This window comes from Notamacropus eugenii, chromosome 1 (assembly GCF_028372415.1).
Source record: "Notamacropus eugenii isolate mMacEug1 chromosome 1, mMacEug1.pri_v2, whole genome shotgun sequence".
Lineage (NCBI taxonomy): Eukaryota > Metazoa > Chordata > Mammalia > Diprotodontia > Macropodidae > Notamacropus > Notamacropus eugenii.
The window spans coordinates 334013341-334031626 of record NC_092872.1 but is presented as its reverse complement, the minus strand read 5'-3'; the positions used below and the strand labels follow the sequence as shown (position 1 = coordinate 334031626).

Sequence of the window (18286 nt, the reverse complement as noted above, 5' to 3'; positions counted from 1 at the left end):
GATAATGTCATGGAAGCAACAAATATAAGTTCGGACAAACCTCAGAAAATGTTGAAGAGTAGAAGGGACTGATGCACTATGGCCCATGGAGTCATGCAAAGTTGAAAACAACTAAATGACTGAATAACAATAATCCTCAGATAACTCAGAATATGTTGAAATAATACAAAACAGTCATGTCAATTTTTCCACTTGCACCTGTAATGATAATGAATGTTTTTTTCTTTCCTTTATTTCTCTGGTTGCTTGGCCAAGCTCATATAGTATTTGCATAAACATAAACAGTCTGATACATTCAATAGATAATAAACATCAACAATAATAAATAATACATGACTATTACAGTGGTCTTATGGTTGGTATTCCTACCTCAAAACACTCCCCACTGCAATTCATTCTGTATTCAATTGAAAGACACAGGTCTGACGATATTAGTCAACAAATATCAGTCAGGTAGTATGGTACCATAGATAGAGCAACAGGCCTAGAACCAGGAAGACCTGAGTTCAAATCTAGCTTCAGAATTTACTAATTAACACAAGTCACTTAACCCTATTTGCCTCAGTTTACTCATCTGTAAAATAAGCAGGAGAAAGAAATTGCAAATTACACTCGTATCTTTGCCAAGAAAACTCTCACTGACATCACAAAGAATTGGACATGAATTGAAATGGCTGCAACAGCAACCTATAGGATCTTTGTTATATCTCTCACATATGTCCTGTTTTCTACTCTGATGCAGGTCCTTGACAGTTCACACCTGAACTATTGAAATAACTTGCTGGTTGATCTCCCTGTCTCAGATATCTCCCCATAGCTGTCAAATTAATCTTTCAAAAGTACAAATTTGTCCATGTCACCCCACTATTCAATAAATTCCTGTGGCTCCCTATTACTTTCATGATCAAATATAAAATCCTCTGTTTGGCTCTTAAAGCTTTTCATAGCCTATCTGCCTCCTACTTTTCCAGTCTTTTTATTACTTACTTCCCTTCAGGTGATCCCCTATTTAGCCATGGTGGCCTCCATGCAGTTCCTTTAACAAAACACTCCATTTTCTCACTGTGCTTAGAATTCCACATGCTTAGAATCCTCCCCCTTCTCATCTTCATTTCCTGGCTTCCTTCACATCTTTGCCAAAATCTCTCCTTCAACAAGACTTTTCTAATCCCTCTTAAGGCTATTGACTTCCCTCTGAGATCATATCCAATTTGTTCTTTATATATCTTATTTCTACATAAGTGTTTCTGTGTTCTTCCCCCCTCCCCCGCCATTAGACTATGAAATTATTTTTGAGTAAATCTCAAAAATTTTGTAAAAATTCTTTGTAAATCTCAGCACTGAACACAGAACCTGGCACACTGTAAGTACTTAATAAATACTTGATTGACTTCACTTGAAACTATTCATTCAATCTGAGCATATAGAAAGAAGTACTGCTCTTAATTAGATAAATCAAGAGAGGTTGTTGAGAGTTTGAGAGAAGAGAGATCCTGGTCTTTTGGCTTTCAACTTCTCTTCAGATCCCTGAAGGGAAAGAAAGACTTTGGAAAGAACCCAATTTGGAGAGGTATCAGCACTGAGATATTGGGATCACAATGACTTCTTCTCAGTCTTAACTCTAGTGACTCTCTGTTACCTCCAGGATCAAATATAAAATTCTCTGTTTGACATTTGACATAGCCTTTTATAACCTACTGCGCCACCACCACACCTTTGCAGTCTTCTTTTACCTTGCACCCTCCCATAATCTGTGATCCAATTACACTGGTCCCCTTGCTCCTGGAACAAAATACTGCATCCCTGGCTCTAGGAATTTTTAATGGTAATACACTTTATGTCTAGAATGCTCTCCCTCCTTTCCACTTTTTGGGTTCCTTCAAGTTGCAGTTAAAATTCTCACCTTCTATGGGAAGCATTTCTCAATTTCTAATGCCTTCCTATGTTGATTGTTTCCAATTTCTCCTGTATAGAGTTCGTTTGTACCAAGTTATTTACGTTATCTCCTCCTTTATGAGCTCCCAGACTATCCTTTTTGGGGGGGGGGGTATCCCCAGCACTTGGCACAGCATTTGGCACATAATAGGCACTTAATAGATATTTATTGACTGATCTGAGACCTGAAGAAAATCTGGAACCATATGTCTTCTTACTTGAAGCTGGAAGCCAGGAGACCAGTGTCTCTCCTCTCTCAAACTCTTCTCATCTGCACACCCCATTGGAACACTCAGTATTCAACTTTCACCAATAAGGAGAATCATGTGCAAATAGACTTTGAACCAAGGATTACCACATAGAATTAAAATTTAATGAGGACAAATGGGGTACAAATGGGGTACAAAATACAATACAATACAACAATTGAAAGCCTTCAATTATTCCTTTTTAAAAGCATATGTTCAGAAATGCTTTGTTGCTATTGACAAAAAAAATTGCAATACTTGGTGATTCAACAGGAAAGTTTCAGTGAAAAATCAAATTTAAGATCCCTTTAAAACACAAGTGCTTTTATCATTTTAAAAGTAAGCCAGCATAGACCAATGCCTGACACCGTACACAAGAATAAAGTTCAAATGAATACATGATCTAGGTATAAAGACTGATACTATAAACAAATTAGGGGAGCAAGGAATAGTGCATTTGTTAGATTTATGGAGAATGGAGAAATTTTTGACTAAAAGAGATAGAGAACATTATCAGGTGCAAAATGAATAATTTTGATTACATTAAACTGAGAAGCTTTTGCACAAACAAACCCAATGCAACCAAGATTAGGAGGGAAGCAGAAAACTGGTAGAGAATTTTTGCAACTAATGTTGGCAATAAAGGTCTCATTTCTAAAATATATAGAGAATTGAGTCAAATGTACAAGGATACAAGTTATTCCCCAATTGATTAATGGTCAAAGAATGTCAACAGGGAGTTTTCAGAGGAAATTAAAGCTATCTATAGTCATGTGAAAAAATACTCTAAATCACTATTGATAAGAGAGATGCCAATCAAAACAGCTGAGGTACCATATCCCACCTATCAGATTGGTTAACATGACAAAACAGGAAGATGATAAATGTTGGAGGAGATATAGAGAATTAGAACACTAATTCATTGTTGGTGGAGCTGTGAGCTGATCCAACTGTTCTGGAGAGCAATTTGGAACTATGCCCAAAGGGTTAACAAAAATGTGTATACCCTATGACCCAGCAATATCACTTCTAGGACTGTATCACCAAGACATCATAAAAATGGGAATGGGTCCCACATGTAAAAAATATTTATAGAAACTCTCTTTGTGGTGGCCAAGAACTGGAAATCAAGGGGATGCCCATCAACTGGGGAATGCTGAACAAATTGTGGTATATGAATGTAATGGAATACTATTGTGCTATAAGAAATGTTGAGCAGGAAGACTTCAGAGAAGCCTGGAAGGACTTATATGAAATGATGCTGAGTGAAAAGAGCAGAACCAGGAGAACTTTGTACACAGCAACAACCACAGTGTGCAAGAGATTTTTCTGCTAGATTTAGCCCTTCACAGCAATTCAAGGACCTAAAAAATCTCCAGTGGACTCTTGAAGCAAAATACCATCCACATCCAGAGAAAGAATTATGGATTTTATCGCAGAATGAAGCAGACCATTATCTCTTGTGTTATGTTTTGTTTTCATTGTTTATCCCATTCATTTTAATTCTTCTACGTAACATGACTAAGGTGAAAATGTATTTAATAAGAATGTATGTGTAGAACCTGTATAAGATTTCAGGCCCTCTCAAGGAGGGAGGGGAGAGGAAGAGGGGAAGAGAGGGGGAAGGTGAGAGAGGGAGGAGAAAAAAAATCTAAGCTATATGGAAGTGATTGTAGAAAACTGAAAACAAATTAATCAATAATTATTTAATTAATTAATAAAAAAAAAAAAAGCCAAGTAACCCAGGGATGTAAGCTAGCAGGAAAGCCATGCAGACTTTCTGTCAGCTATGCAGATTGGGCTGGATCACTTCCAGGATTGTTTCCAGTTCTTAGAACTGTGTGCCTGCCTCCTTCCCAGGATTGCAGGAGTTAAAGGAGTCAAAGGCAGCCCAGGGTACATTTATAATTTATAATCACTAGGGTGATGAGAGTGTTGGTTTGGGGTTTTGTTTGGTTTGGGGTTTGTTTGGTTTTTTTTGTAAGGTTACACAGTGACGCCTAGGTTGCTTCTCATAGGGAGCCAATGTCTCTATGGGAACAGGAGGCTGGGTCAAAGGAGCAGAAATATAAAGGTAAAGGGATTTATTACCACTCAATTAATTAATTAGCAAACATTTATTAAGCGTCTACTCTAACTGGGGACCCCTCGCTCCTGAGGATCTTCTTCGGTATGGCATAATTTTAGGGTTTTGCCTCTACAATGTGGAGGGCGGGGCAGCGCAGAACACCAATCAGACGTGCCTCCACTCAGAGGCGGAGCCTCAAAACTTCCCCTAAAGTGTCTCAAGTTACAGCAGTTCTCTCCGTGCCGCACCTTGTCCCACAGTTCTGACGCGCCTTTATCGCTTTCAGCTAGACAAGTTTTCCTAGCATCCGCTGGAGTGGACTTATGCCCACATACCACAGTCATGGCTAAACCTTTGACTGATCAGGAGAAGCGCAAACAGATTAGTATCCGTGGCATCGTGGGTGTTGAGAACGTGGCGGAGCTGAAGAAGGGATTTAATCGGCACTTGCACTTCACTCTCGTCAAGGATCGGAATGTGGCCACCCCGAGAGACTACTACTTCGCCTTAGCCCACACAGTGCGTGACCACCTGGTGGGGCGCTGGATCCGCACTCAGCAGTACTACTACGAGAAGCACCCCAAGGTACTAAAAAGGCCTCCCCTCTTCCCAAGCACTCTCCACCCTAAACCTTCCGAACCCTTTCCTGCTGCCCTGCGCTCTTGATACAGCACTTCCAGTTTCTGGTGGAAAGAGCTGAATTTGCAGATTTCTTGGATTCCAATCTCCACTACTTAATTCTTGTTAAATGGCCTTGGGCAAATTTACCTCACCTCTTTAGGCTTCACTTTCTCCTCTTTTCACATTTTACCTCCTCTGTAAAATGAGAGCTTGCAACTATCTCATCTCAAAAACCGTTTCGTTCTACTAATAATCAGTTACTTCAGGATTTCAGTGCCAGCAGGATTGTTGGAAATTATTAGTGAATACCCTCCACATCCCTGTAATCATGCTAATAATTATAGGCATTTATACAGTGTTTTAAGGTGTAAAAAAAAAAAAAAATTACCCTCAGTTCAACCTCAGTGTTACACAATAATTGCAGCTTGACAGATGAGTAAAGAAACCAGGAAATCGTAACTTACTCATGGTCTCACAGTTAGTAAATGTTGAAATCTAGACTTAACCAAATCCCTTTCCCACGGGTTCTCTGATACACTCCTTATTTCATGCAGCAAACATTTATTAAGTACCTTTTGCATGCAAAACACTGCAGTAGTAACTGGAAGGAGATACAGAACCTATATAATAAGGGATAGCTGCCTTTGTGGACCTTGTCTTTCATGAGGTGGGAGTATGCTACACATACACAGCTAACTATAATATATACTGTAAGGGCATTGAAAAGATACACTTTATAGATAGGAAAACTGTGTGAGTTGGGAAAAGTTTTTACATGCTGAGAAAAGATCAAGGCAGGCTTGATGGAGGAGATGATGTTTGAAAATATTATCATAGTTAACATTTCTGGGCCTGTCTCCTCATCTGTAAAATGAGGGTGTTTGATTAGACTTCTAAGTTCTTTTCCATGAACTGTCTCTTATCCTTTGATTCAGAGAATTTGGTTTCAAATCCTTCCTCTGACATTTGCTAGCTCTGTGACCTTAGGCAAGGCACTTCTCTTGTCTAATTTTCCTATCTATGAAGTGGGAATTATCCTTGCACTAGGTACCTCACAAGATTATAAGCAAAGTGCTTTGTAATGTATATTAAAAATGAAAGCTATTATTACTATAATTCCCTTGGTCCCTCTGTGAGCAATCTGTTTTGCCAGCATAGTGTGATCCCAGTAACAGCTGCATTACTTGTACTTTTTTAAAAAATTCTTTGGATTGCAGGAATATCACCCTGAAGTCTAACTTTTCATGCCTAATAGAAATGAGTTTGTCTGAAGTGATTTGATATGACCCTGAAACCACAGGAAAGAAATATCAGAGCATAAATAATTTTTGCAGCCTAGCTGGTATTTGGTTAAAACTTTGTGCCAAGTCATATTTTGTCCACTTTTGTTTCCATTTGGCGTAGATTTGTTTAGCAAGTAGATTTTGATAATACTTGATTTTCTGAGTGCTCACTTCTATGGAGCAAAATGTTTTAAAGGGAAAATTCCTGGTAAAGCACCAAATTATAAGATAATACATCTAGAGCTGGAAAGGACCTCAGAGGACATTTAATGTAACTTCTTAATTTTACAGGTAAGGAAATTGAGGCTCAGGCATGACTATCCAAGTAACTTAATCAATTTGAGTGATTATAATGTACAACAAAGATAAGTATTTGCATTTGCATTGCATACCTATTGTTATACAGAGAATTAGGCTAGCTAACCAGAGGAATATTTACAGTTGTTCAAGTTTCTAAAAGGACTTGAGAAGTGGAAGAATCAGATGAGGGGAGCAAAATAATTGAAGAAGGGAAGTTTAGGATGATCTAAATGTTTTTCAGCACAATTAAAGGAAAAATTATATAATTTACTTACCATGTCACCTGTTTATTTTCTTTGATGAGAAATGGGGTTGAAGAGGGACATGGATAAATAACAACAAAACTTGAATTTTAGGTAATATTTTGAACTTCTCTTCCATTAAATAGTTTCTCAAAACAACAAAACAGACATTTTTCAAACTTTGTACTTTTCCTCTTCCATTTTGCCCTCAAGTAGAACTAAAGGCAGACAGTAAAAAGGAATGGTCGTTGGCATTGTGTAGCTTTCTGATCTGGGTGAGGACATCACAGTAGAAACAACTTTAGAATTTGAAATTATATCATGTGAGGTTGAATTCTAGATTTCCAGTTTATTATCTGTGTGATATTGAGAAAGTCATTTAACTTCTCTAATCCTTAACCTCATCATTTGTAAAGTGAGAGCGTTGCACTATGTGATTTCCCAAAGTTCCTTCCGGGTCACTGTCCTTCCTCATAGACATAAATACAGATAAGTTCAATAGAGAGTGATACACAAGTATACTAAGGTCATGTAGAAAAAAGTACACACATGAAGTCTGGGAGATCAGCGAGGGATCAAGGAATGCCTTATGAAGAAGGTGACATTGGACTTGGGCTTTAAAGGGTGGCAACAGCCAAAAAAGGAGATCATCTGAGACACAGAAAACAAAATGAGAGGAAGCACAAAAAAAAAACCCAGTTCTAATTTGGCTGTTGCATTGGAGTGCATTGGGGAAGTAATATGAAATAAGGCAGGAGAGGCAGGGTGGCACTGGATTGTGGAGAGCATTGAATGAAGATGAAAGGAGTTTGAATTTTAATCAATACATAGTAAGGATTCACCTGCCATTTTCAGGTCCAAAAGATATAACCACATCTGCACATCAGAGTATTCTGACAATATGAGAGACTGAGTGGAATAGGAGTTGTACGAGAGACGGAATTGGAGCATACCTGTAAAGAAAGCCAGTAGTCTAAATCTGTGGTGTCAAACTGCGCAAATAGAAACAGGGGCCACTAAAGCATAGATTGACTAAACCATGCGTATTGATTTTGAAAACCACATATTAACAAGATCTATGTTTTATTGTATTTTATTTATTTTGTTAAATATTTCTCAATTACATTTTAATCTATTTTGGGCTGCACTTGGGAATTTTGTGGGCTATCTGCACCCTGAGTCACATGTTTGGCACTGGACTAAATCAATGGTAAGATGCAGAGCTAGAACATGATCATCTGGTCAAATCCCCTCATTTTACAGATAAGAAAACTGGCATCCAGAGAGGATAAGTGGTTTGTTTAATGTGACATAAACAGTATTTAGAGATAAAATTAAAGCCAAGATCGACTGACTTTAAATTCTATGCTTTCCCTACTATACCTCACCACTTCTAGACAGTGGAAATACAGAAAAGTGAACAAACTTGAGAGATGATGTAGAGGTGGATTTAATAAAATTCTATCATTAATTGACTTCCTTCTTCCTCACCTTTAATTTCCCAATATAATGACTTCAGTGTTTCAGACATGGATAAAGCTCAGTTTTACACATTATTAAGAGTGAGGTTCTAGTTGGACATTTTCATGTAGAGATGACCTCTTGTGAGTAGTTACAAAGTGTCTTAGGTTTTGCAGTTTTTCCCAAAAACAAACTTGTGAAGTAGGTAGTACTAGTATCATTTAGTGTGACATCATTTCTAAGAAAGACAAAAAATTTCTGTCTTATTCTACATTGAAACCATCCTAACAAAGAAAAATAAACCAAAATACCCAGTAGTTACTATTGTTTCCCAATACCCATATGTTAGATGATACGTGTCCCCTTTGAATGCTATCATCAGAGGTCATTAAGGGAGTTTATTTAGATAGATCTTGGAGTAGTTTTGTAAGATCTTTATGATCTTAAAAGACGAATGAAATGGGAGGGAAAGAGGAATCCATTAAGAATTTTAGGGTTAGGGATAGGTTAGGGAAAACTATCTCATGTGAAATACATTTCCTCCAACTGGTAAAAAAAAGAAAGAGAAGAAGAGAAAAAGAGAGATTAGAGAAGGGTAAATTAGTGAAGGGATTATTCCTAGGGAAAAAAAACTTTAACTAAGATGAATGAAAGTATTTATAGCATTTTGAGGTGGCAAACAATTGGAATCTGAGGAAGTGACCATTAATTGGAGAATGGCTGAACAGGTTATGATATATGCATATGATAAAAATGCTACTGTGCTATAAGAAATGTGTGAATTAATGCAAATTGAAATGAACAGAACCCAGAAAGTAACTTGTACAATAACAACACTGTTGTGAAGACAAAAAACTTTAAAAGGCTAGGGACATTGATTAGCATAATGGTCAATCACAATTCCAGAGTATGAAACGTGCTACATACTTCTGGTAGATGGATGAGAGACTCAGAGTACAGAATGATACACATATTTTTTTTTCTTTTAGATGTGGCCAATGCAAAAATTTACTTTTTGCTTGACTGCATGGAACAAGGTTTTTGTTTTTCTTTCATGCCTAATGGATGGAATAGGAGGAATAAGGAGGGCAGATTTTTGCTGCTGAAAAAAATGAAATTAAACTTTAAAAAAGGGAAAACTCTATTACTCCCTTAAAAATAACTAGATGTTGTTGATCATTCAAAAATTTCTAATATATTGAATGTAAAGATATTATCTAGAAATTGACCTTTAAACCACCCTCTGAATGAGACTTAATTTTAAAAATTGGTTTGTCATGTGTAATAAAAATGTGCTGGAAGAAAAGTTAAGCAGGATACTTAAGTTAGTGAAAGATGCTTAATGTATAGGTAATGTGGAGTATAGATTTGTTATACCACAAAAATATAGGCCCATGTTAGGAATCTTCTCAAGATAGAATCCCTTCCTAAGGAAAATCAGTAGAAGTTTGTATAGTTGTGTTACAGAGTAACTAAAAGGCTAAAAAACAAAATGTGTAGTTTGGTAGAAAATATCAAAGGATCTGCTTCTGAAGTGCAGAGTAGAAAAAAATATATAATCATGTATCAAAACTGCTTGCAAAAACTAGAATAGCACTTTGGGTCTCATGCAAATGCTGAAATTCAGCAATTGTATTTAGCATGAAGGGAAATTGACATCCAAATTTGTGAAATAGGTAGATAGTACAATATTAAGATAGAATAACTTATAGGCAAGGGTTGTCCGGGCTAAAGGCATATCAAATAAATACAATATTAGAAAATAAATAAACTGACATAAACAGTTAGTAGAAAAATAAGAATATTTGAATAATGGGCTAAATGTGCACTGAGTAGCTCAATTCAGGAAAATATATTTTGATTAGCACTAAAACATCTTCTCTTATATGGATTATGGAAGTACAGCAAGAAAGTTGTTCTGATAACATAATTTTAAAGACAGTTTACAGAGAATCTGCTGAAATAATGGAACCTTGACCAAAGTCATGCTACTTTCAAAAACACAATAATCTGATAACAAAATCACCTTCTGTGCAGTATGACCAAAAAAACAGAACTAACTTATTTACAGCTGTGGCATGGATGGATATCTGAGTGGTGACTGTAAAGTTGGTGTGTAAGAGAATAAATTCTAAGAAATTAGCATTTGCGGAATTAAGATGGGACTAGAGGTACAGGTCATGCCAGATCCTGTAAACAGTAGACATGGTCTCATTATTCGTCAGATCATGGCAATTGGATACAAGAACATACCACTGAGATAATTTGAGAGGCAGAACTATTTTTCAGTTATAGATATGGACTAGATTCCCATAAATAATTCAGGTACATTTGAAATGAGAATTAGCACTTGATTCAGAGGAAACTCATGAGCTAGGAAATAGTATTGAAAATAAAGAGTAGCATTGTGCCCAAGTGCTCAAGATTTGAAACAAGATGTGAGAGTTTTGCTGAAAGACTTTTAATGTTCAGAAAATATTGGAAACATTTGAAATAGAAAATAAAGATCAGATACAAAATGTAACCAGATTTAAGAAAACTTGAAAGCAAAAATTTCTCATCTTAAGGGAAAAAAATTTTTAGAATTTTAGAAATTTAATTGGGACAAACATATTCACAAAAAATCAAGATGTTCATTTTTTAGACATAGTCAGATGTTGGAACAAATTTTTAACTTTATGTTAAAAAAACCTATTAAACTATTAAAAAGGTGCTTAAAAATTGATGGAAAGGAAAAGAAAGGAAAGGAAAGGAAAGGAAAGGAAAGGAAAGGAAAGGAAAGGAAAGGAAAGGAAAGGAAAGGAAAGGAAAGGAAAGGAAAGGAAAGGAAAGGAAAGGAAAGGAAAGGAAAGGAAAGGAAAGGAAAGGAAAGGAAAGGAAGCCATCTCCAGGCATCCTGATAAATATCTGGTCACCAAATTCAGATGACTCTGGAGGAGAAGTGAGGCTGGTGACCTGCAAACAAAGTCAAGTGCAAATCATGTCATTATTTCTCTGATGCCATGGTCTTCTTTGGCAATGAAGGATGAACACAACTTCATCATTCCTACTCTCTCACTAATCTTTAATTTCTTCCTGTCTACTTGCTGCTTTCTTGCTGCCTGAAACCATGCCCAGATTTTCCCCATCCTCAAAATAAACTTCACTTTATCTATCCAACCCACTAGGTATCATCTGATATCTCTTTTCCCTTTTGTGGCTAAACTCTTGGAGAAGGCCATCTATAATCAGTCTCTACTTTCTCTAGTCTAACTCTCCTATTAACTCTCTGCAATCTTGCATTCAACTGAAACTGTTCTCTCCCAAGTTGCTAATAATCTCCTAATTGCCACATCTAATGACCTTTTCTAACATCTTCAACCTTCATAACTTTTTCTCAGCTTTTGACACTGTTATTGAGTCTGTGCCTCAGGTACCCTCTCTCGCCATGGCAGAAATAATAACTACATGCACCTGAAATGTGACACACATGTATTACGCTAGGGAACTCTCTGGCCACCCCATTTTTATCATCACCATTATCACTATCACCACCATCATCATCATCATTATTATTTATATAAATAAAGCATTTCTTAAGTGCTTACATTGTGCTACACAACGAGAATGCGAGTAAAAAAGGGGAAATAAAAATGTTTCTTACCAAAGAGACAGTACCTGTTTGCCTGAGCATGGGTGAACAATCCTGTGCTGGATATTCCCATCTTTGGTGACAGATTTGTAAATTCAAGACCTCAGGAGCTCAAGCTCAATTGAGACTAAGTGGCAATAGCAGGAACTTGACTCTAAAACAGTAGTATCAAACTTGAGTAGAAATAAGGGTCACTAATCAATATGGGTTGCATGTGAATGAGTCCTGTGCCTTATCTGGTAAATCTGAAATCGTACTTGGTCATTGTATTGATCAGAGTTCTTCAATCTTTCAAAGATGTTTATCTTTACGATGTTGTTTTTTGTTATATAAATTATTTTCATGTTAGTTTCCTTTTAGGAACTAGTTAGGCCTTTGATAAGGACACTACAAAAGGATTTCAAAAAGAATTTATTAAATGATGATGAGGGTTTTCTATACAAGTTTTGGTATAGGACATTGTCACAACAGATTTTCTTAATATTTTATAACACTGAAATTACCTTATCTTCAGTAAAGGGGAAATAATTGCCCCCTCTCCCCAAATTAAAACTTAATGCTGTTCTCAAAATGGTTTCATTTAAAAGAACAAAATAAAAACAGCAAAAATAATGGATTTCTAGTGTGCTTTAAGATCCATAAAATGTTTTTCAATTGCTCAGTAAATAAATATTTATTAAGTTACCACTATGGGCCAGGCACTGAACTAATGGCTGAGGATACCAAAAAAAAAAAAAAAAAAGATATTCTCTGCCCTCAGGGGGTTTACAATCTAGTGGGAGAGCCAATGGGCAAATAAATATATACGAGGAAGTTATATGTTTAAAAGTAATGCAAGTATTATTATTATTATTGTTATCCCATTTTAACTGAAGCCCAAAAGGAGTGCAAAGATTGCATATGTATTATATAATGTTTCAAGAGATTAGTCAGTTTTTACATCTGAAAGACCCATGTATACATATATTGAAAAGCAATTTTTCCTCATTCGTTGATGACTCAGCATGTCTCTCTAACATTTACTAGGAAAATCAGTGTTCCCCTATGAAAAGTCCCTCTATTTTTCTTTGTTTCAGAGAGTTTATTATCTGTCCTTGGAATTTTACATGGGACGTACTTTACAGAACACCATGATCAATCTTGGTCTGCAGAATGCCTGTGATGAGGCAATTTATCAGGTAAATCTATATATTTTCTCTTATCACTTTTCTTTAAATTACGGAGTTAACTATTTGCAAGGAGTAACATTAATATTTTTTGGAGAGAGAGAAATAAGGTATGACCAGGATATGTACTTTCATTTGTGTTGGAGACTTTTGGTTGGGGACAGTAATTCCTGTTACTTATAGTCGAGGGGCCCTGAAGCATTAAGTAACTTTACCACGGTAACATAACTAGTATATGTCAAAAGACAGACTTGAACCCAAGGCTTCCTTACACCAGTTCTAACTCTCACTATGTTCCCTCTCAATCTTTGCTACTTGGCATGAAGTGGTTTAACAATCGTATTTTTGCCAATGAACATTTCAACATAGAAATGTAATCAACTGATCACCTCTGGTTTAAGTAATAGAAAACAGAAATAAAATCAAGATGATTGGTTGTACTTTTTGAGATCTTTCTTTGAAAAAAATTTTTAAAAAACCTTTTCCTCTTATAGTTGCAAGGTCATCCATTGCATTCTGAGCCACTTCCAGTCATCTTGACTTTTGTCTTGCCACTGGACCTTGATGACTGCACAGTTCTGCCTCACTTGAATCCAATTCATGCTCAAGTCAAGATATCACCCTCGTGATGTCATTGGTCTACTTTGAGAACAAAGGATGAACAATGACATTTTAAAACTAAAGTTAGCATTTGGGAAAACTTTTTGAAAATGTTTTCTTCCTTTTTTTCTGAAATGTTTCTTTACCTATCTTCTTTTGGAGAATTGAACAATGCTGTTAATTTTGTTTTCTTGTTGGAGCATTTGAAGTTTTATTTTTCAAAACAGACAAAATATAAACTCTGTAAACTCTTTAAATTATTTTGGAATCTTCTCTGTTGAGTCACTCCATCCCATTGCTTAACAAGGTGTGAAATACACTTTTTTTAAAAAAGAAATACTGAGTTTCACAACCTCATAAACCAATTTCTTTTTAGTAATTAACTTCTGCATATTATTCTCCTCCAGTTCCATGTAAGTATAAAGGAATCCACATATAGTTATCAGACTTCTTGGATATGGTTAGTGAGAGACACAGTTTTTGTGTAAAGCCTTTGATTAAGTTCCACATGTAGAAATGTGGAAACCTTTCTTTTGGATATGCAGTGCTTTCAGCTTGTCTATGGAGCTCTTTGCCACTAAAACTTATCTTCCTTCAAATGGGTTAATTTGTAATATTTACTATGCATAAAACTGTTACAACTTTCTTTCATGCTTTATGTAGCAAAGCAGAAAACATAGTCCTTCCCCTCAATTAGTTTACAATTTAATTGATGAAATAAATCATATTTAAGTGAAACTAGGGAAGCTCTTCTATAAAGGTTTGTTTTTAAGTATTATATTACAATCTTTGATTTTTTTAAAAATTGAATTTTTATTTCTTTTTTAAAGCATACACAGTTTTTATTCTCTTTTCCTTCAGATGCAAATTCTATATCCCCTTGTGCCTGTGCTCCACCCAATAAAAACGACCAAAAACCTCAAAACTTAATACAAATATGTGCAGTCATACAGAGGGCAACGAAGTGGCACAGTGGATAGATTGCCCATCCTGGAGTCAGGAAGATCTGAGTTTAAATCTGGCCTCAGACACTTACTAGTTGTGTGACCCTAAGCAAGTCACTAAAACCTGTTTGACTCAGTTTCCTCATCTGTAAAATGAACTGGAGAAGGAAATGGCAAACCACTCCTGTATCTTTGCCAAGAAAATCCCAAATGGGGATCACAAAGAGTCAGATGCAACTGAAAAAATTCAACAACAAATTAGTCATGCAAAACAAATTTTCATATTAGCCATGTTTTAAAAAAACAGAAAGAAAGAAAAAGAAAGAGAAAAATGCTTCATCCAGCACTCTGAGTCCATCTATCAGGAGTTCTCTGTCTGGCAGTAGATAACATGTTCCATCATGAGTCCTTTGGAATTATGATAGGCCATTGTGATCAGTTGCAAAGTCTTTCAAAGCTGATTATCTTCACAATATTTCTATTACTGTGGGGATCGTGGTAGTTCTGCTTACTTCACTTCACCTTCATTGACACAGTTATCCCAAGTTTTTATCAAGTCATGCCTTTTGCCATTTCCTATAGCACAATAGTATTCAATCACATTCATATATTATAGCTTATTTAGCCATTCCCCAATCCATGGGCATCCCCTTAATTTCCAAAATTTTATTACTACAAAAAGAGTTGCTAATATTATTTTTGCACATATTGACTATTTTCCTCTTTCTTTTATCTCCTTGGGGTTTATCCCTAAAAGCAACATTGTTGGATTAAAGGGTATACACAATTTAATAGCCTTTTGGAAATAGTTACAAATTGTCTTCCAAAATGGTTGGAACAGTTCAAAGCTCCACCAACAGTAGTGCATTAGTGTGTCTCTTTTCCCACATCCTCTCCAAAATTTATCATTTTTCTTTTTTTTTTTGTCATCTCAGCCAATATGATGGGTATGAGGTACTTAATTTGCATTTCTCTAATTAATGGGATTCAGGACATTTTTTCATATGGCTATTGATAACTTTTCCAATAATAACTTTTCCTTTAAGAATATGGATGCCATGCCATTTGGTACGTACATATTCATTTTTAATATTATTTATTTTTCTATGATGCCTTTTAGCAAAGTTTATTTTCCCTGTTTTGTGTTTTTTAATTGTCTTTTTTTTTGTTTGGAATTTAAACATTTATTTTTATTTTATTTTTTATTACTAAAACTGTAACACAATGAGAAAAGAAAAAGAAACATCATAAATAAATATTGAAACTTAAATACATAATTAAAAAGTCATGTACAGCACAAAGTAAGAGAGGATTCAAAATATATAGCAATAAGTTTCCATTTCAAAAAAGCCTATATAATAGATACTACTTGTGTTGAGAGCTGTTCATCTTTTCTTTACTTACTTGTAAGTTTTCTTTTGTTCTCTGCTGTGTACTTTTTGCTTTGTTCTTTTTTCCTCCTCCTCCCCAGAAAGCTACAATTAAACGAGATATATTTATATAGAAATCTAGATATATACACTATACATATATAACATACACACATATATAGATATGTACTTTCCCTAACAAATTCTACTTCTGATCTTTGTTTTTATATTTGTGCATATCTTTTATTTCCTACCACTCCTCTACTTTATTTCTACCTGCTGCCTTGCTCTCCTATTACTTAACCTACTCCCCTCCAAGGAGCCCTCCCTTATCTTTCCATTCCTGTAAATCTAAACACTCTTTTATATGCCCCCTTTGACCTATTCCTTCACCCTCCTCTCTAATGATCCTTCCCTTATTCTCCCAAGGACCCCTCCCTTATTCCCCCATTCTCATCAATCCAAGCCCTTCTGTAGCCCTCCTTAACCTATTCCCTCACTCTTTCCTTTAGAAATCCCTCCAGAAATCCTTCCATTGTTCTCTCACCCTTCCCTATCCTTTTAGTGCTTTATTTCTTTCTGAATTTAGATTTTTATACTCTTCTAGATATATATATATATATACATATATATGTATATGTATATTGTTCCCTCTTGAACCCATTCCTGATGAAAGTAGATTTCCAGCACTAACAGCCCTCTTCCCCCATCTAATTCTTGTGTGTCAGTTCTCTCACACCTCATTTGTATAAGATATTTACTCTTTTTAGCTGTTCCTAAATGGTTTTACTTTTTAAGTCATGTTATTTTCAAGTCTTCCCCAATCTTTCTTTCAAACTATCCAATTACTAATAAAAATCTTAAGACATATGTTTTACATATGCAAAAGGTAAAGTCTATCCTTATTAAGCCCCTTGTAATTAATCTTTGGTATGTACCTTATATTTCTCTTGACTCTTGTATGTCAAATCTTCTATTAAGTTCAGGGTTTTTTTTCTTTTAACAAAGTCCTGAAAGTCTTACAGTTCATTAAATGTCCATTTCTTTTCATTCAAGATTATGCTTAGCTTTGCTGGGTATCATATTTTTGGCTGGAACCCCAGCAGCTTTGGGTCTTTGATATATACTGTTCCAAGACCTGCAGTCTTTTAGTATCACTCCTGCTAGGTCTTGTGTGATTCTAATTGTGGCACCACCATATTTAAATTGTTTCTTTTTTCTTGTTCCACTTAATATTTTGTCCTTGAACTGGGAGTTTTGGAATTTGACTATCATATTATTGTGGGTTTTCCTCATAGAATCTCTTCCAGGTGGTGATCAGTGGATTTTTTTTGTATTTTTTTTTTTTGCCCTTTTGTTCTAACACTTCAGGACAATTTTCTTTAATTATTTCTTGTATTATTGTATTGTGTTCTTTTTTTGATCACATCTTTTGTGTAGTTTGATTATTCTTATGTTTTCTTTTCTTGATCTGTTCTCCAGGTCAGTTGTTTTTCTTATGATATGTTTCACAATATCTTCTATTTTTTCATTATTTGTATTTTGTTTTATTATTTTGTGACTTGATGTAACTTTGCTGTCTTCTCCTTTGCCCAATTCTGATTTTTCAAGGAGTCATTTTCATTCTTGAGATTCTGAAACTTCTTTTCTAATTGGTTGACTTTCTTTTCATAATCTTCTTGTTTTTCTTGGATTTTTTTTAAGTTCTGTGAATTCTTTTTTGGGCAGGTGACCATTTGACATTACTCTTTAGAGTAGAAGGCTTCTTTACTTCAGTACCCTCTTCTGATGATGAACCCCAGCCTTCTCTGTTCATATAGCAGCTTTGTGGTGGATTCTTCCTCCTTTGCCTCTGCATTTTAAAGATATGTAATAGTTTAGTTTTTGTAATCACCTTTAGTCTTGTGGTATGGGGAGTGGTGCCTCTGGTCTCAGATCATCCTTCAGTTCTCCCCTCTCTCCTGGAACCCAAACTAAGACCTCCAGCCTCCTGAAAGTGCCCACAGCCAGTGGAATTCCCACCCCACTGCTTCTGCACTCACAAGGCATGTGCTGGTTCCTTCCTTTGTCCACCCTCCACCCAAAGCATCTCCACAGCAGGCTAGGTCTGGTGATCCTTGTCACCATAGGTTTTCTCACTCTTCCCTGACTCAGACACCCAACTGCCCTCACTGTCCCAGGGATAAAAGTTCTTACAGCTGGGACTTAGGCAGTCTCCCAATTTAGCTAACCCCAGGATTGGTCACTTGTTTAAGCAAATCTAGGACCTCGCTTGGAGGTTTTTATTCTTTACAGGGACTAAACCTCCCCTGGGATTTTTCTTCAGATCTTCTCCAATTGTCCCAGGAGGACCCCTGTTCTCCCCCTATTCTTCATTTATCTTTAGCACTCTGTATTCATTCTGAGACACTGTTTCA

General features: G+C 35.8%; 1 protein-coding gene across 1 annotated transcript in view; it reads left to right on the top strand.

Annotated features, from left to right (window-relative positions):
• Window positions 1-4465: 4465 nt before the first annotated feature.
• PYGL (glycogen phosphorylase L) overlaps window positions 4466-18286 on the top strand; it is a 55745-nt gene continuing 41924 nt past the window's right edge. The window contains exons 1-2 of the mRNA XM_072629821.1: window positions 4466-4836; window positions 12866-12967. Of these exons, the coding sequence (XP_072485922.1) occupies window positions 4594-4836; window positions 12866-12967 (345 nt within the window). The 5' untranslated portion in view covers window positions 4466-4593. The remainder of the gene's footprint in view (window positions 4837-12865; window positions 12968-18286) is intronic.